Raw genomic sequence first — 20196 nt, forward strand, 5'->3', positions numbered from 1 at the left:
GCCAAAAAGCTGGTCGGTCAGTCGCTCAGCCGCTCGCTCAGCCATTTGGCTGTCGCACGCGAAGCCAAACAGCAGGCCCGTAAGCCAGCCAGTCAGCCGGCCAGCCAGTCACACACTGCATTTAGTGGCCCGGTGAGCCGCTCCGCGGAGCCGGTGATGTAAACCAGGCCGCGGCAGGCTGGCGGCACTAGCTGAGATCTTGGTAGTGATCTGGCCCTGGACTGGATCCTGTCATGTGCATCATCAAAGACGATTCTTTTCTTTTTTTTCTTTTTTCCCCGGAGGGGGAAACAAAGCCAAGTCGTGATTCAAGCTCAAGCGGAGCCAGCCTCCAAAAGAACGCCACAACACCGCCGTTGGCACGGGTCATTTGCCGGACTCCATAAATCGACGATAAATCAAAAAAATTGTGGCTCCGAAAGATATCCACTCACCACGAACGTAAAAAGTGTGAAAGACGCACACTGTGATTTCCTTGAACCTTGAGGTTTTCCGCACAAAAGGTAACAGTTTCCGTCATAAAAGAAAGTGATTTCCTTTTGTCGGGCATGTGTGCCTGTCCGGCTCGTCTTTTGCTTCTTCTCTCCTTCCTCTGCGCCTTTGTACTTGTACAGAAGATGAAGGACTCACCTTCCTGCCGTGACTGGCTGAAGGGCAATATTACAGGAGGCGGCGGGCAGAGCTGCCCGATATTGAAACTGTGAGGATTAATATTCCTCAAAAGCCGAGCCATTGTTTTTGATAAATCAATTTGGGAAGCCTTCCGAGAGAGGATTAGAGATGCGCCTTGGCCCACTCTTCTCCCTCCTCCTCCTCTTTCCCTTAACCCTCCTCGGCAGGTACTGCACCAGAGTTTTAATCAAGACGGGGCACGGCAACCTTCAGCAACACCCCTCCTCGGCCCCCCCGCCCCGAGCCACCGCCGTCGCCTTCTTTCCTCACCTCCCTGGTCGTCTTTCCCTCCATCTGTCCCCTCGATTCTCTCATCTATCCTTCACCTCCTCTCTGTTGCTCGGCATCTCGCTCTGTCTGTTTTTTGCATACCAAACAGAGGCGGCGTTAAACGATATTGTCTGAGCGAGAGGGCGCCGTGGCAGCGCCTCTTGATGTTCAGATTTGGCGAAGGGGGGGGGGGGGGGGGGGGGGGGGCGCATGAAATGTGCACTGATGGGGAAAAAAAAACGGGTGGCGCCCCTGACATCTCACGCTGCCAGTTTTCACGTTCCTGTTATGTTCGGTTTCGTGACCTCCGCGGATCACAGCCGCGAGGAATGTGGAAATTCACTTTGGAAGAGGAAGTGATCGTATCGAAGTTGGCAGGAGAAATAAAACGAAATCAAAAATTATCAGCCGAGGGAGCACAAAAGATTTCAGGGAAAATAACGGGGAGGGAGGAGGGCGTTTGTTTTTCCAAGACACATTCATTCTTGATGGGTGATTTTCTTTTTTCTACCCTGTCAGCCTTTTTTCTAATCCTCTTTTTTCCCCCCCTCTGTTGCCTGTTTTTCAGATGCCTGTTGTGTTTGCCGCCTACGAAACAGATGTCATCGAGCACAGCTGGAGTGGCGAAGAAACGATGAGAGAAGAAGAGACAGCCTCACGCTGTTTCGCAGCCCACCCACTCTCTTCAATCCACCCTACACAAAGTAAACCCTGCTATTACACACACACACACACACACACAGACAGAAGTCCATCCATAATGCAGTGCGCTATGGCCCACCTGATATGTGGAAACAGGGGAAGCAGCGATGAAGGGCGTGATGGAAGTCTGTGCGATCATGCGGTTGGTGGCGATGCTGTAAGGCGAGGAGTAGAACCTGAGAAGGGACAGAGGAGGAAGGAGGGAGGAAGAGGGAGGGAGGGAGGGAGGGAGAGGATATGAAGAAGAGTAGAGAGAGAAGAAAGTACAAAACAGAAAAAGTCTGTCAAATTCATATTAGGTGTAAAATATAAATGTCACAGTCTGTTACCTTGTCTATATAATAAAGAAGAATTCACTTGAACACACAGAGACACTGACTGTATCCTGTAGACTGTTCTCAGCAAACACTTATTGAACATCACATTAAAGTTTCATCAAGTGTCTTGTCACAGCGTTCTCAATCGAAACGTCGGGTTTTATCGCATCAAACTGGGCTTTCGACATCGCATAAAGTCAGAGATTGTTCCCCCCCCCCCCCAAATGTTCTCGGACTGAGGCTCCAGTGGCGCGCCTGTACGCTGGATTGGAACCAACTCAGAATGCATTTTGAAGAAGCTAAGGTTTGACACGAGCTGCGGAGAAGTGGGTCGTCGGCTGTACGCTACTTAATCTTATTGCTGCAGGTTCCACTGCAGCCGCATGCTGCCGAGATCCCAATAGTCTCTGTCGCCTGAGCGGACGAGGACTTTAGACCAGTTATGTACCAGGCATCAAGGCACCACACTGGATCTGAACGTATCAGAATCAGCTCTTCATGGTGCGTATTATATTCCATCTTACCCCAAATGTTTAGTTGGAAGTGCTGGACACTCCAGTCTCTCTTTAACAGCTCAAAAAAACATTCTTAACATCCTTTCATCAGACTTGTCCACGTTTTAATAATAAATGCTTACGAACATGATTTTTGAACTCCGCAGCAAAGCATTACTCTCTATAACTGTGATTGATGTTCACAGAAGCAAAGCTTTATCCTGTACGTCTATTTGAATTTCTCTTCAATCAAACAACATCACTATTCTTATAGATTTTTAGTAAACTAAAGATTCATACGTTTGTTCATGGATGCCATATGTCTTTGTGTGGTTAAATAATAGTGCTTTATGCTCATTTTCTACAAATTGAGTTTATTAAAGGTCCATAGAAAATTAAATACAACTGGATATTTCATATTTTTTTGTCTTAATTATTATTTTCATATTCGACACATACAGTAGTGGGCTCTCTTTGATGAGAAACTAGTGTCAACAAAAGACAAGGGATAACGACTCTGAAACCCCTCATATGTCACACTTGAATAACATAACATAACATACATATATGATTTTTTTGTATGGATTTTGGCTTAAAATGGGCAAAAAATCTTTTCTCTTAGTTGCTCTTCTATGGAATTGTACAGTTCAGTGTATTCAAATATTAATACAATCTAGGAAATGTAAAATGGGCCCCACAATAGCATACCTATGCATTATGTGTGGATGATTTGCATCATAATTCGATTTTACATTCACTGATCCAATTTGCAGTTGAATTTCGATGCATCAGTACAGTCTGACAAATGGGAAGAGGCAAATTCTTTTTGCTTCCAAGTTTAGTTCCAATTTTTTATTTTACATTAACATATTAATTAAATAAACTAAACTGCATAATTCTACATTCTCTTTAGCAAGATGATTCACTTCATTCCTACACTGTGTTATCGTTTGAATAAAGTTGACTACTTTTACATCCTCTGCTACTTAATTCACCCACTTTCCTCTTTTGTTCTTTCTTTCTGGAACCTGATAATTAGACAAAAACTTTAGGTTGAATGTAAATCCTTTCTTTCCTTTTTCTGTTTATATCTGTGGGAATACAATTTGGCGGATTTGCAGCGAAGCAGGCTTTTACAGGGCAGACTGTGAGTGATGCTATTCATCCAGGTTTTTTCAGGGGGGGGGGGGGTTGAGGTTGACTCCGAGTCACTGGGGGATAAGTGGTTTAAGAAGTGGGAAGTAAGGAGCTTCCTGTGAATGACTGAGGCCAGAGGGAGAATGGGGGGAGGGAGGGAGGGGAAGGGGGGACTCGGAACTCTCCTTCCTGCCTCAGCACTGTGGGGGAAAATAAAACACATTGCCGGGTCATTTATTTCCACAGCACCATTAAGTCATGACATTAAGACACAGGAACACACACATGCATACTTAAAAAGTCCCAAACACACACACACACACACACACACACACACACACACACACACACACACACACACACACACACACACACACACACACACACACACACACACACACACACACATGCTCGCTCGCTGAGCTCAGCTGCCCCTCTGCAATTCCTCACCAGGGCCCCGGCGAAGAAAAACTGATGTTTGAAGTCCATATGGATTTCCTTCATCAAACAGTAACAAAGTGCACACACTACATTAATCTTCATGCATGACAGCGTATTGACCAGGCTCCTGTGAGTGCAGGAGCTGGTGCCGGAGACGGATTGACCATCGAGCTCTTACCCGTTCTGCATTGCGCTGGGATCGTATGTTAACGCCATGCCAGTCTGAAAGAGAAAAACAAATAGGACACGCAGAAGATTTATCACCAATTTGTTACAAAATAAAATTAAAGTGCTACAAATGAAGATGTGACATTTGAGAGGACGTTACAGATAATGTCGGTCATGTTCTTCTCATTTACAAACCAGTGAAGAAGTAGTTCAACATTTTGGGCTCAGTGCTTTTTGCAAAGACTTACATCACACTGTTACATTGGGTTATATATTTTGCATGGATCAAACGAACACGATACAATTGTATAAGTGTTAATGAGAAGCTGAGAAAGAACCAGAAATCCTGAGCACAGCATGTGTCACTTCGTCCAGTCGACACTATGCAGCAGGTGAAACGTCCGGTAACATCGATATTTTCTAGAATATGATATAGATTGGACATGCACATGTTCATTGGACTGCAATCTGTTACTGTGTGTTACTGTGTGCTGACACGCGCCGTGCGTCTCCGTCGATATGTTCTTGCACCAATGTCAGCCAAGTAATTCGCTGTACCTTTATTGTTCGTGGGGGAATAACGTGATTTGGACCCCTGATTCTTTTTGTCCCAAAATAAATTAAATCAAATCAGAATCAAGTCGTTTTCCAAATTGGAAAAACTGACAAGTGACAAAGCCGATGCGCGGGGAAATCGTAGTCAATAGGACAAAGTGAATTAGTATCGAGGACGCCTTCGTCTTCCATTTCAATCACGTACAATCGTGTTTTTATGAATGAGAGGAAATGAAGAAATGCCCTTTGGAGAGAAAAGGAGTGAGCAGCCCTTTGTCTGGCGACGGTGTGCATTGTGTGCGGTTATGTGTGTGTGTGTGTGTGTGTGTGTGTGTGTGAGGCCCTCCTCGAGTCCAGGAGAGAAACCTGTGCGATGCAATCCGTCATCTGCATTCCTGAAGGTTCTCCCCCGGAGGAGAGCTAATCCGATTTCTTTTAACGGGAGGCTGCTGAGGGCGGCAGATTTCATCAGTACACACACACACACACACACACACACACACACACACACACACACACACACACACACACACACACACACACACACTCACTCACTCCCTTTTCTTGTCCTTCCTCTCTCTCCCTTCCTATCCTTCCGTTCTTCATCATCTTGTGTTCTCTCCCTTTCTTTCTTTCTTTCTTTCCTCTCCTTGCCCCCCCCCCCCCCCCACCCCCCCCCCCCCCCCCCATCTCTCTGTACCACTCTTTTGCCCTTGTTCCTCCAGAGGGCTACCTACACTGAGCTTGAGGGAATAGTGGCTCAGAGGAGCAGAGGCGGGATCAGTGTGAACCTGGACCAAACCCACGAGAGCGTGCAAAAATACAGAATCTCTACCGACGGATTATGTGAACATGTGTGTGTGTGTGTGTGTGTGTGTGTGGTGTTCGACCTTTGTGTGCGAGTGCATATGCAGAACTGGTTAAAAAAGAAGCTTCTAGAGACGTTGTGTTTAATCTTTTTTTTTTATAAATATCTTTAACTTTATTTGTGTATCTTCCACCATCAGCATGTGCACGTGCGTGTTCACATGTGCTGGCAGACACGGCCAGCTGTCTGGTGCGGCCGATAACTCCCCTAAGTGCTGCCCCTCGCTTCCATGTGCTGATGAATTCCACAGCAGAGAAGCTCTGCTGGCCGCCGACCCCGCGCGGCCGATGACTGATTACTGACAGAGTCAGCTCTTGGCTCCGTCGCACCGCGGAGCGGGGTTGGGTGGGAAGGGGGACAGAGACAGTTTGTGCATGCTTTCGTCTGAGCTGGATCCAGGACTGACAAACATAACCCCCTCCACTCGAGGGTATATTGTACAGGCCCGCGGAAGAGTCGGGTCTGGGGGGAGAGCAGCCACGGATACACCTGCTGCGCTCATTCTGCAGGTTCATTTAGGTTGAAATGAAGTCATACCACTTCACCCGATGCGGCGATTTAAGGGAAAGATTATGAAAATCACACCCAAAAATGTGGAAACTGACTCATTTGGTGCTCATCGTTAATTGAGGTTTTGCTGGTTGAGAATAACTATCTTGCTGGAATATCTACAAAATGCATTTTGGCTTATGAAAACCTTTTCAATGCAAATTTATTTGGTGTAATAGTGTGTTTAAACATATATGTTTAACACTAGGACCCACCAAAACAAGGGTCGGATAAGGACAGGCACCTGTAAGGACACCTGTGCTGTACTGTCCCTGTACAGGAGTCGAGCCACTGTCTCTTTCTACACACACACACACACACTTGGACATACACACGCGGACATCTGTCAGGCTTTCACACCGAGTGGAAAGCCGGATGTTTTTTTCATCTACACTCATTCCCCAAGAGTAGGTGCTTGAGGAGTGTGACTTTGAAAGTTCCGTGTGTGTGTGTGTGTGTGTGTGTAGGTGTTGGTTACAGAGAGCGAGGAAGTGTAAAGAGAGAGAGAGAGAGAGAGAGAGAGGGAGAAAAGAACGAGCACCCATGGTGCTTATGTCTGTGTGGCAGAAAGAAGAAGAAGAAAAAAAAGTCGCAGTGACTAATATGTTTGTCAGCATGAGACAGCGAGAGACGGCACTTTGCAGACTCCCACTTCGGGTAGTGTACAAGAAAAATCTGTCACGCATTCCTCAATCCTCACCGCCAGCCACCGCTCAGCACCTGACAGATCGTGCAACGTGTTCGTCCCCCCCCCCCTCGTCCCTTTCCCTTTCTCTTAGTCGGAGCGAGCCCCTCGCTCGCCCGTCTCCTCCGTGTGCCGCTGTGGGATCTCGGAAAAAGACTTCAGACGCAGGGAAGGGGAAAAAACCCCCACAAACGAATAAATGCTGGTACACATGTTCGGCTATAGACGCGCGCACACACACACACACACACACACACACACACACACACACACACACACACACACACACACACACAGGCTGTTAAACCTTGGCCTCTCAGTCGTACTGTCATGCCTTAATGCAGTGTAATGTGAAACAGTGCAGGAGTGATGGGGTCAGAGACAGAGAGATGGAGAGGGGCACATGAGGGATTTCTCTCTTACCGAGAAAACAGGAAGTGCCTTTGAAACGTTTGAGTTTGAACAGTGTGCACAGCAAATGTGCAAAGAGCTCGCTGGTGACTGGCTGCACCGACCGCGGGTGTGTGAGTGTTTGTCATTGAGCTTCCGTTCCTCCTCCGGTCTCGGTACGTTAATGAGGTCGATCCATAAAAGCCCCTGCATGCAAAGTTGAAACCGCTTCAACTTCCTCTCAAACAGTGTTTGTCTTTGTGTGTTGGCCGTTCCAATATCACCGGCGACTAAAGCACAATCAAAGACAGGGTTGGATGCATATGTTTCTTTTTTTAAAATATTAAACCATAACCACAATCTTTCCTTTGGACTTTATGTTGGGAACGTGACACAAACATTGGTCTCAGGTCTAAGGCAGCCGATAGAGACGTCGCATCCTCCGTTAAACTAATGTTACGGGAGATCGGTGTGACACAGCGTGCAGCTGTTTCAAGCTCAGGTTAGAGGCAGCGTGTCTGTACTGTATATACTGTAATGAGGCAAATGGACTCAAGACGCGTTTCCTTAATTTTGGCACCGACGGATAAAGTGCACACACACACGCACGCACACACACACACAGGCACACACACACATACACACACACACACACACAGGCGCATACACACATGGGCGCACACACACACACACACACGGGCGCACACACACACACACACACACACACACACACACGGGCGCACACACACGGGCGCACACAGTCATCTGACTTTACCTCAAATCAACCCTGTCAGTGTGTGGGTCTGCGAGGCGATGTAGCAATGTGATTTAGGTTAAACACGCTCCACTGGCTCACGGTATGGGTGTAAGGGCGGATGAACATGGGATGAACGGACACAAACAAACACGCGCACGCACGGAGAGCTAGTGCAATACCAGGTCTCTTTCTCAACACACTCAGGACGTCCACCGCTGACACGAACACACAGAGAGCATATGTATTCTGAAGGACAAACATTTCATCTCTCCCACACTGCAGTTTCAGCACAACTGTCAGCCTCGGCGGATGTGTGTGTGTGTGTGTGTGTGTGTGTGTGTGTGTGTTTCCTCTCCTCTATAGAGTCCCTAACTGAAGCGCTGCTCCAGCTCTCTCCTCTGTGTGTCCTTGCTCCTCCTATGGCTACTTGGTAGCCTGCGAAGAGACGTTCACCTTGTCTCCACATGTTGCTGATGAATACATTACCGCAGCGCTGTATCCAATTTCAGGTTTTCCCCCAGCATTGTGATGTATGGGGGGAATATACCTGTTCAGTGAGGCGTTTGGCTTGAGATGCAATTTACGTGACAGCGCTTATACATCCGGGAGCAGGTTGATCGATATCTGTTTTTTTTAACAGCTTCATACCTGAGAGTAAATACAAATGACAGGCAATGATGGTTTACATAAAGCCAGATGAAGCCAACTGCCCTGGGGGCTTTGTGAGCAGGGTGGGGCCTCTTCTTGTAATTACCATTACCTCAGAGGTAAACGCCCCTTTTTAAAATGTCATCGTGCTGAAATGGAAACAAATTTGGGCCAAATCTGTGATCGATTCTTGAAGCCTATTTTTTTTGTATTCGCAGCAATTATGTGTTTTGCCTTTTGTCCTTGGGGTTATTTATGAATGTAATTAGATCAGGACAAATAGAAAAAACACAGGACACTGCAATATTTCTACTTACGTTGGCTCGTGAACATTTTAACAATAGTGCTGCTGCAGTCGTTCAAGGAAAAAGGGAAACTGTGTCGTTTTCTCACCGGAGAATGAAACGTTTTATGTGGATTATTAAGAGTCTCTTTCTGTTTAATATGACTCTGTGGATGTTAAATGAAAAGTCAGTGTACGTCAACAGAAAGTTCTTCTGAATGTTGACGTGGTGTTGAGCTTCTCCCTCATTCACGATCGGCTTGACACGGAGATTCTGTTCAAAAGAGCCGATCAATTGTCAACATAAGGAGCTTTTAGCTTTTCCCTGGCCTTCGTCTGTGGAGTACATTTTTTTGTAAAGATGATTTACTTGTTTTCACATGACCCAGGTTTGGAACTGAAGTCACCTGACGATGTCACGTGGATGTAAACAGTATATGGGTCTTAATTACAGCCTGCATCCACTGTTTCCTGATCAATGAAGGGGTTTAAGTCATCGATTGGAAAAAATCCATGGGGCCATTCTCACTCCAATACCCGAGACCGCTCTCAATATGAAAACATTACTATATGGCTGAAAAGCTCCAAATGTGTCATTTTTAGTTCATGAAAACTTGTATTAGTGTATTTGTATTTTTATTCATCTGTTTGGACGGTCATGTGTTTTTGATTTATGGCGCCTGGGAAGTGTTGGACGCCTGATAAGAAGACGTGAGGAAGCTTAATGTTAAATGCGTCGTTTATGGAAGAATAAAAAGATCTTTAGCTCATACGGAATTGGAAAGACATATTTTTAGAGACCTAGTGTGAGATGATATTTGCACCAGGATTAAAGGGAGGACGGCCTCCGCACTCACGTAACGTCTTACCTCGCCTTCTCTGTGCCACGGCCGCCCGTTCTGGGGGTACTTGCTCTGGCTCTGGCGTTTCTTCTGCCCTCCGTCGGCAAATTTGCACAGCAAAGGCTCTGTGGGAGCTGCAGAGACGGGGGGGGGGGAAAGAGGACAAAATCATGTTAGAGGTGGACTGCATCCTGTGACCCCACCCCCTCCGAAGGACAGAAGACCTTTCTCTTCTTCTGCCATCTCACCTCCGTCCCTCCCTCCCTCCCTCCCTCCTCTCCGCTCGCCTATGGAGCTTTTAGTCAAATTTCCCAGGCCGGCGATGTTGGCAGGCCCTCCGCACCCCGGCCCAGGCTGGCAGCCCATGAAAGAGCATCGCAGGGTATTGTTGAAATAATAATCACAGTAATCGCTCTTGTAAATACCTCCGAGACGGTAATGCAGGAGCGCTCAGTCAGCCAAAGCTTGTCTCTGTGAGGCGTTCCTGCTCCTGACACATAATCCCTCTGTGTTTTAATTTAACAGCCGTCATCTCCTTCATTTGGAATGTTTTTACGCCTCCTTTTTTTTCACCCCCACGCCGCGAAAACCATCGGCGCAGGCCAGCGTCTCACCGCGCCGGTTGAATACGTCACATACTGTGTTTAATGCTGCTGTTCTCAGAGTGAACACTGGGGGCACTCTTCTCGCACAGTTAAGAGCAAAAGTAACAGAGCGTTGACACACTTCTCTATCGTCAACAACACGACAACGTGATGTAGCCGGAGCTGTTCATAGTCCAAAGTCTGCGTCCAGGCCGTCTCCGTATATCAACAGCATTTTGTTCCGCAGGATTACCAATCAAAGGTTGACCAACGTCTTGGCGTTGACCTAAATATCTGTAAAGATAAACTTCTCAAAGGGCATTTTTCTCTCACTTGGGCCTGCAGGTGACTGGCAAAGGAGACCAAAGAAAAAAACTGATTGAGGGAGACGAATGTCCTGACGGGGAGAGAGAGAATAAATCTGTGGAAAGACAAGCTCAGTGAAAGATGAATGAAAAGAAAAGAGCCTCAGTGAGCTTTTCTCGTGAGAAACAGGTGGCTCTTTTGACCGGGGGGGGGGGGGGTCCGTCAGCGAGATTGGAATCTCTTTGGAGGCGGACGACTGAGGCGAAAGGGGGGACAGTCGGAGAAACACACGAGTACAGGCGCTGAGAGAGATAAGGGGAAGGGGCTGAGTGGCGGACAGAGCGGGAATCTACACGGGGATCAAACGCCCGTGCCCTGGCAGGGCCGTGCGGTCCGGCTGCAGTGCAGTACACACTGAGCCAGCGAGCTTGTCCAAACACTGCACCTCGCCTGCTCCGCACCTGGTGGCTCACACGGGACCCGACGGCCCCGCTGTCAACGCACTGACAGCGTCGGCGAAGTGACCTGAAGTCGGGTGTACTTTACGACCGGGGGAGGTTTCCGGTTGAATGAAATTATTAGGGTGTTAATGAGCAAACTTGATGATTTGTGGATTAGTTTCCTGACACATCACAACTGTAAATACTGTCACATTTGGGAAGAATTGTTATTTTTTCTGTCAGAGCGAGAGTCTGAGATGCAAATGAGACGATGGCTGTGTGTTGGTTTACGAGGTGCTGCATTTAAACTTGTCTTGAAATACTGTGTGTGTGTGTGTGTGTGTGTGTGTGCGCGCGTGCGACTGTGAGACCAAACTTTTTCGGAGCGAGCCCAGGGGAATGTAGCTGGGGGGAAAGAGAGTGAGGGAGATTCGGCGGAGAGGAAGCAACAAGGCCGATGCCGAAAAACCCTCTCTCTCCCCGAGATAATTAGCTATCTGAGAAATTTGGGGAATCTGATGCAGAGCGTGCCGACGTTCCCCCCGCTGACTGCGTCCCCGGTTCCCACCACCGACCAGCCAATTTGTTAGAGACTTCGGCCCAAGATCAACAGCCTCACACACCAACTCGCCCTCCCTGTGAGTACACTCACCCCTCTGTAGCCCTGACACACACACACACACACACAATGCAAACTGCTGGCAGCCTGAAAACGCTTCTTAGACCTCTCACCACACACCGTCATCCCTGACACAGCCCCAGAATAAACTAGGCCACTGGCTGTGCACACTGGCTTGCTCATGCGGCGTCTTCCGACTCCAAGTACAACACGTTCCACACTGGGCTCCAGCCACAGCACACGCATGTGTTGTAGGGGGCCGTTTGCACGCGCAAAAAAAAAGACGAAGTCACAGTTATGAACCAATTAGCTGCCCTTTAATGGTCCTAAATTATGGGGAAAAAGACGGCGAGCGTGCACGGTCAGAGGTCAACAACTGCCGATAACAAGGTGTTCCGCTGGGACTGGTAATAGTGTTTTTTTTTATGTGTGTGTTGCCGCAGGAACTGGTAAACACGTTAATGAAGCGTGACCACAGACATATGCACGTGCGAGTGCGCAAGCCAACCACACATAAACATGACGGCAAGACGGAAAGGCGGCGGCGGGGGGGGGGGGGGGGTCTGTGAGACAGTTTGGCGAGAGTAAGATGTCTGCAAGCGCCAGTTGATCACAACCCCGGCTCCGTCATCAGTAGACACACCACCGCCACAGTAACATGAACCAGTAAGTGGATGCAGATGCGCCTCTGTACAAGTGTTTCACCTATTAGCGCTCCGTGCATAAGTAGTTATTGCTATTACTGTTGTTTCCTATTGGCCGGCATCTGGGGGAAATCAGCCCTTTTGTCCGCGGAGTGAAAAGCCAGCGCAGCGGCGGACGCCAGATCTCTCCGCTCCACTTTCCCCTCTGGTATCTGTAGACAAAGAGGTGCTTACGTGCTCCGGATGGGCTCTCGCAGGGCCAGCTGACTAACGTCTCGATCCATGAATGCAAATGAGCACATGCACGGTAATACATCAACGTCAGGACGGTCGTACAGTCATCTGCGGCTCAGAATTGCACTGTACATCTGTTTGGCCTGAATGGTGGAATCAGGCAGGAATACCCCCAGGCAGTGGAAGGGGCCGGGTAAAAGGTTTTTGGCTTCGGCTTTTCACCATCGAGACGGTTACAAAAGAGGCCTCTCACAAGGACTGGGAGTCAAACGGGGTTGGCCTCGCTTTCGCTCTGAGAGTGTGCAAAGCCCCAGAGGGCGAACAAAGGGAACAGTTCAGCCACTTGTACCAAAATATGTCACTCTCAAAGGGCTTTTCGGTGAAAGGAAGCTTTCCACTTCTCAATGACAACTGTGGTTAAAAGGTTCCCGGCGAAATTCGTAGGCCCAAAGTTCCACGAAGTCAGCATCTCAGGAAAAAGTTATTCGGACGGCTCCGTGTTTTACCGCAGGGGCATTTTTTGGAGGAAGGTTGAGGAACAGGAGGAGAGAGGACGGTACTTTGTTGGATCTCTGCTGTACGTTCTCACGCTGCTCGGGGGGATCTCTAATTGGATCAACAACTGTCTGATTCCCGTCAGCCGGCTTGACCTGTCTGGCCAAACGGAGGAGGCCGTGTCTTATGGGAAAGAGAGTCAAAAAAAAAAGGAGTGGGAGGGAAGGGAGGGAGAGAGACGTGGACACAGGAAAAGAAACACGGCACAAGGGACAGTGTTCTAGAAATAGAGAAACATAAAGAAAAAGGGATAGTTGCGGGAAATAAATAAAAAAACACCCGACAAGTGCGGACAAGACAAATGAAAGGAGAATTGACCGCATGTCAAACATGTAGCCATTTTCAGCGTCGAACAGACCAGCTCAGGATGGCGGACGATCCAGCAGCAGCAGCAGCAGCAGCTTCCCTATAGGGACGGCTTTGACGGATCCCAGTCGATAGCTCTCACAACTGCCACGCCGGCCTTGCATCCCTCAGCATGGAAATGAAGACGGCCTGCCAGCCGTTCTGCTGACAGGGACGGCTGGCACATGGCTCAATGACACGGCCTGATGGATGGAGCGGGGCGCTGGGAGGAGAGCGCGGCGGCGGAAGCGGCGGAGCGCGAGACAAAGAGGAGAGCGAGACAGATGGAGAGACGGATACAGTGTCGGACCGAGAGCCACGACAGAAAGGGACTGAGGAGAGATGGAGAGGGACATGCACCCCCACCCCCACCCCCACCTGATCCATACCGTACAGACGAGCTGGAGAGATCAGCATATAGGCAGAAGAATGTCAACAGCGCGTTCGCATCCGCTACACATGCTCCACGGCCATCGATCAGCCCCTTGCTCAGACTCGCCCATCGAGGGGCTCCCGCAGCACGCACGCAGGGCCCGAGATGATATTATGGATTACAGGAAAGGGAAGTGCAGGGATGAGCCCTGGACGCCGGGCGGCATGAAGCCTGATCGATGAGCTATTGCGCACTTAACAAGACTAATGTTATGTAGGGAGTCTCTGACATGCTAATCCATCTCTCAGTCTCTCCGTCTGATTCCATCTCTCTCGCTCTCTCTCCGCCGTGGTTATCTCCTGTCTGCCTGTCTATGTCCTTTCTTTCTTTCTCTATGTGTAATGGTGAATATGTCTATCTATCTATCGATCTATCTATCTATCTACCTGTCTGTCTACCTACCTACCTACCTATCTACCTGTCTGTCTGTCTGTCTACCTATCTACCTACCTATCTATCTATCTATCTATCTATCTATCTATCTGTCTATCTATCTATCTGTCTATCTATCTATCTATCTATCTATCTGTCTGTCTGTCTGTCTGTCTGTCTGTCTGTCTGTCTGTCTGTCTGTCTGTCTGTCTGTCTGTCTGTCTGTCTGTCTGTCTGTCTGTCTGTCTGTCTGTCTGTCTATCTATCTATCTATCTATCTGTCTGTCTGTCTGTCTGTCTGTCTGTCTGTCTGTCTGTCTGTCTATCTATGTATCTATCTATCTATCCGTCTGTCTATCTATCTATCTATCTATCTATCGATCTATCTATCTATCTGTCTGTCTATCTATCTATCTATCTGTCTGTCTATCTATCTATCTATCTATCGATCTATCTATCTGTCTATCCGTCGTTCCTTGCACCACTGAGCAGACACTGACCTCAGACTTGATTCAGACAAAAACACAAACGAAGCTGATGGATGAGAGTGTCTGCTACACAGCGAGACTATGATACAATTGACTCCGATCATCTTATGGGCAAGGGAACTCTTAGGAAAAGCAATGTCTGCACCTTTTAAAAAAACCTCTATGAGGTAGACTAGGACCAAGCAGACATCGATGTGACCTGATCTCCCAGAGGAAAAGGCGAGGAATACTCAACAAAAATAAAGACTCGTAATTACGTTAGCAGCTGGCATTATGGGTGAATATATGATTGCGCCTTCGAGTGTTGGCTCGGAATTAATCTGCTCTTACAGCAAAATCGGAGAGCAGCAAGTGCAAAGCGCCAAAAAAGCAGGCGCTGGGTTTCCAGCTGTTCGGCCCAAACTCCTGCGAGACGAACTCCGAGGTACCGGTTCAAATGAACACTTCATTTTTTAGCTCAATCAGCTAATTCCACTCGCCAGTCCCGATGCTGAGGTTGCCATGGCGAGTAAACAGATCGCTGAAAACAACAGGCGAGACAGAGAGGTATGCGAGCGGCTGGAAGGTTTGGCGTGCGTGCGTTTGCCAACTCTAATGAGCGGCTCACACCGCCCCGCGTCCATATTTCAAAATAAGGTTTACACAAGCAGACGGTCGTCACCACGCTCACTCCAGACGGCACGGTGGAGCGCCGCTGATCCCCGGAGTCGGACGCAGCTTTAAAGTGGCGGCGGCGGATGCTTTCTGATGTTTAAAAGAAGCCGCACACGCTGCTCCGCAGTGCCAACGTCTCTGTTGTTGCTGCATGAAGGTCTCGGTATCGGCGGCCTACTTTACACAGCTGGCCCGGGCGGGGAGTCACAGCACCAGTGTCCGCATTGTGGTCGGCGCAAGACTTGCGAGAGTAAAGCAACGAGACTCTTTCCGAGTGGATTTCGAAATAAGACACCAGCTAAGAAAACACGCAAAATGTGAACCAGGCGATGGCCAACGGGACCTGTTTGGTTCTTGGAAGATGTAATAAGAAAAAAAGGTCTGCGTACTACTTATAGCGTATATATATATATTTCACGGCTCGGGGGGGGATTGAGAATCTTCTCGGCCTGAGGTCACACGCTGAATTTGTGTTGAAGTCGATTCCATTAGATAGAAATAGAAATAATGCATCGAGTATTAAATAACCTCGGGATGACGATGAAAAAGCTGCTTCTTCTGGCCTGTGGAGCCTCTTCTTTTTGGGGACGAAACCGTTCTTTTGTCTGTGGCAGAGGGACTCGAGAGCAGCTGCTTGCTGCACTCTGCCTGTGGGGGTTTGACTCGTGCTGCCACCGGCCGTGTCACCGCCTGTGTGGGCAGACAGTGAAACCCGCTCTGTCCCTGTTAGCGGAGTATTATAGCACTGCCAACGCCTCCAGTGACCCGTGAAAACCTCCCATCTATAGAGATGAATCATACAGATGGCTGCTTTGTAATTCAACAGCACTGCCCATCCGCCAGACCCCCGCAGCCAATATCTCTCGCTGTATATGACACTGTATCAGAATCAGAATGAATCAGTTTTTTTGGAGCTCTGTGAGGGCACCTTCAACAACGCAATGCAGGCCGTGTTCTGTAGGTGGGAGGTTTTGTTTAGTGGGAAGGAAAGCAGCCAGACCTGAATACATATTTTAGCCTCGTTATTCATTTCTACACAGTTTCCGCATACTGTAATATTACAACAAAAATGATTTGGCTGTATTCATCAAGCTGAGATTTCACTGCAGTGCTTCACATTAATTCTGGTCAGCGCCATCTTGTTTTTTTTGCATTTGGAAGGTTCTGGCTGTCAATCACACACTTCCCACGCCCCCAATGCACACGGTGCTTTATCGTCTGTTTTAAAAAAGATTTTACAAAATGAGCACCATGCTGTATTGAAGAAGACTTGAAACTAGAGATTGAACCATAAACTGCTCAGTAAAATGTTCACTGACGTTACAAATCAAGTGAGAAGTGGAGTCATTTTCTCATGGACTTCTATAGGAACGGACTTCTTTTTGCGACCAGTGGAGTCGCCCTCTGCTGGTCATTTGAGAGAATACAGGTTTAAGACAACTCTGCTTCACTTTGCAGAATCTATGTCCACTTTATGTACAGTCTATTGTTGGCCTGCATGAGACCCAAAAAGAAAAATGGGATGTCCGGTGCGTTGTTAAAAGGATCTTTGCCTCTGAGAGAATTTCCTACACTGCCCGACGAATCAGACGTGTGATTTTCTCGTTACAAGCAGGGTTTATCTAACCTTTAGGCTCCCGTTGCCCCGAAAAATTGAAAATGACATTTCAGAAGAGAAGCAGGAAGCGTGCTTTCAAACTGCTAATGCGAGAAAGCCACATCAGTTCCGGCAAGCGCACAAAAAGGGCCTGTGTGCCTGTTAACTAGGTTTCCACCGCAGGGGCTTCCAGTAACAACGGTATGGACAGAAAAGAAAATGAAATTACAGCACAATAAATGAATTATCAATAAAGAGCCCTCAATACTGTATCTGGGGGGGGGGTCGATATGCCACAGCCAGGCCTGCGATGTGGGCCGAGGGCCGAGGGGCCGGCCTACAGCCGAGGGACCGGGGCCCGGTCGATCGTGTCACTGGGGGTGATTGACGATCAATGCCGCCAGTGACGTTGATTTATGATCAATGAGAGCGCGGCAACTGACTAATAAGAGAGGAAGGGGCTGGGTGGGGGGAGGTTCCCATAGAGAACCCCTTTACTGTAACTGATTGGGGATCGATGGAGAGTGGCAGCGCGGCTGATTAGGGATCAGGCGACTCCGTGGCAGAGGGAGGCAGCTGCGCGCGTGAGAGGATTTTTGGTCGGCCGCTCGGAGACCAGCCCGTCTGAGCCGAGCGGCTGTAATTAAAGCTGCGCTGAAAGGAGCTTTCCAGCGGTTGATAGAAGCTGCAGGTGCAGCTCTCTTTGCTCTTTCACTTTCAAAAGAACACACACACACACACACACACACTCACACACACACACACACACACACTCACACACACATAATCCACTCACACACACTCCAAAACAGCAGAGGAAGGTCTGCACTATTTTTCTCCCACTTAAAAATCCATCTCATGATCTCCAGCTATTTTAAGACACCATCATTGCTCTAGGGTTTTTTTCCGCTACTAACCCAAATGATCTAATTTTTTTTTATTTGGTGGGGGGGGCAATAATATGGTAAGTGTATTACTTTCGACAGATTACCTCGGCGTGTTTTAATTTCAGTAATACACAGTAATTACCTTTACTGATTCTGAACCAACAGATGCCGTCGGTTGCCTCTCGTCTCTCATTTGCCTCCAGGAGGGAAAGTAGGAGAAGCTCATTTTCATGGGGCGGTTGGGCGACGCTTGTTCTTAAATAAAAATGCATAAATGAATCCTCCTCCGTTGCTTTGTTTTAAAATCAGACAACCCCCTTCGCCGGGCACCTCTGCCGATTTGAATCTCCAAAGGTTTCTCTGGCGATCCCACAGATCTCACCGGTCACGTGAGAAGGTGCAGCCGTGGCGATGATGGAGCTGGATGATTCGAGATTATCAGTGTTGTCAGCGTCATGAGACCAAAAAAAAAAAGACGTGACGTGGGTCCAAATTTAGATGGCTAACCCCTTCATCTGTGCTTTGTCAGACAGATCCCCTCAGAGAGAAACGGTGCATCAGACATTCTGGCTCATAATTCATTCATTTTTTTTGAGGTATTCTCTTTGTTCTCAAGCAGCGTTGACACTAATTCCCCCCCTCTCTCTCTCAAAAAAAAGTTGCCGACAACAAAGTGGCATCTTCTTTGAGCTCGCTGAATACATCAACTGCTTTTACCAAGAAAGCTGCGAAAAAAAAAACTGCCGGCCCTAATGAAGTTGATATTGCAGCATCAATTCAACAATGCTGACACTTTTTTGAAATTGTTTTGGACTCGAACGTGAAGGTTAAGGCTGATGAGTACATGAATAATTATTCCTCAAAAACACTAAGCAGCCCACGTCAGGAGCGTGCGCGGTGTACGTGTCTTCTTATTCTGGCAGGTGACATCTATTTCAAATCTTGTTTAAACTCTCCAGTTGGTTGAATATGAAAACATAGTCGTTTAGATGGTGATTAAAAGTTTTAAATCCTGGAAACAAAACAGCCCCTGACCAGAATCTGACCCCTCAACCTTCCCTCTGTGTAACAAAGCAGGTTGCATCATGGCACTTTCCTCTCTGAAGAAAAGACACTCAGCAAAACTCTTCAGTATCATTTGAACCAGCTTCAGTCGCTCTGCCCCCTCGTCCCCCTCCCCGGAGAGCGCCATAGCAGAGGGATAACCACAGAGAAAGGTCGACCCGCGGAGAACAACTTTGAGTAAGTCCCTGCCTAAACATCGCGGACGTGATGAAAGGCTTTGTTTTTCTCGGCCCGCGTTAATGGGCCCCCCGATCGATGTGGGCGAGCCGCGTTTTTTCTCTCTCTCCACATGTCCTGACCCTTGGGGAAACACGGGCAGGCAATGTGGGAGGGGAGAAGGTATCGACACACCACATCAATATCGCCGGGATTCACGGGCAGCGGCAGAAGCAGCAGAGTGTTGAAGGTAACTCCGTCCAACTCCACGTGGAGGTCGGCTTTCAGGACTCGTCCGTGAAGCATCAAGGACAGAAGAGGAGAAGGGGCCCGAGCGTCAGCGTGGCCATTTAGCAGGTCGAAGCTAAGCAAATACGATTGTTGAACTGATGATATTCATCTGGATTCTCCTCTAAAACAACCTCCCTGTCCCGCACGCACGCACGCACGCACGCACACACACACACACACACACACACACACCGCCGCCGCAGAGGCAGGCACATCGCCACGATGGCTCTCATCTGTCACCAGCAGCAACCAGCCCGCCATGATGTGCAGCTTAATTGGGGGGAGCTGATGAGGTCTGATGAGGCCGGTGCTTATTGAATTCCCCAGCCTGTTATTTAGACAATGCAGGAGGAGAAGTGGCCTCCCATCATCTCTTTTTCCGCCCCCCCCCCCCATCCTCATCCATTCACCGGCCCGGCAGGGGTCCTGCTGGCTAATCCACTCTTGTTTGTAATGGCTGTGCGAGCTGAGGGGGGATTTTTGGACTGACTCTCTCTCTCCCTCTGCTTGCACACATCCAACACTCGCCACTGTTGATTTTACCCCATAATGGGGTCTATTTGAGGAGTCAACCAGAGCCCTACACCCATCCACCCATCTCAACCCTCTGTGCCTGCCTTTCCATTGAGTGTGTGTGTGTGTGTGTGTGTGTGTTTGGGGAGGGTATTGTTGAATAATTACACAGCGTTCTTTCCCTTCTCTCAGCTTTTCCTAAAAGCAATTACAAAACCTGAGATCTGGCTGTACA

General features: G+C 48.3%; 1 protein-coding gene across 6 annotated transcripts in view; it reads right to left on the minus strand.

Moving 5' to 3' along the window:
• rbms3 (RNA binding motif, single stranded interacting protein) overlaps positions 1-20196 on the minus strand; it is a 243058-nt gene that overhangs the window by 23254 nt on the left and 199608 nt on the right. For all 6 annotated transcript variants that reach the window (XM_035620611.2, XM_035620605.2, XM_035620607.2 and 3 more), the window contains 3 exons: positions 9806-9912; positions 4212-4255; positions 1724-1820 (listed from right to left, as the gene is read on the minus strand). In XM_035620611.2, the coding sequence (XP_035476504.1) occupies positions 1724-1820; positions 4212-4255; positions 9806-9912 (248 nt within the window). The remainder of the gene's footprint in view (positions 1-1723; positions 1821-4211; positions 4256-9805; positions 9913-20196) is intronic.

This window comes from Scophthalmus maximus, chromosome 22 (genome assembly GCF_022379125.1).
Source record: "Scophthalmus maximus strain ysfricsl-2021 chromosome 22, ASM2237912v1, whole genome shotgun sequence".
Classification (NCBI taxonomy): Eukaryota; Metazoa; Chordata; class Actinopteri; order Pleuronectiformes; family Scophthalmidae; genus Scophthalmus; species Scophthalmus maximus.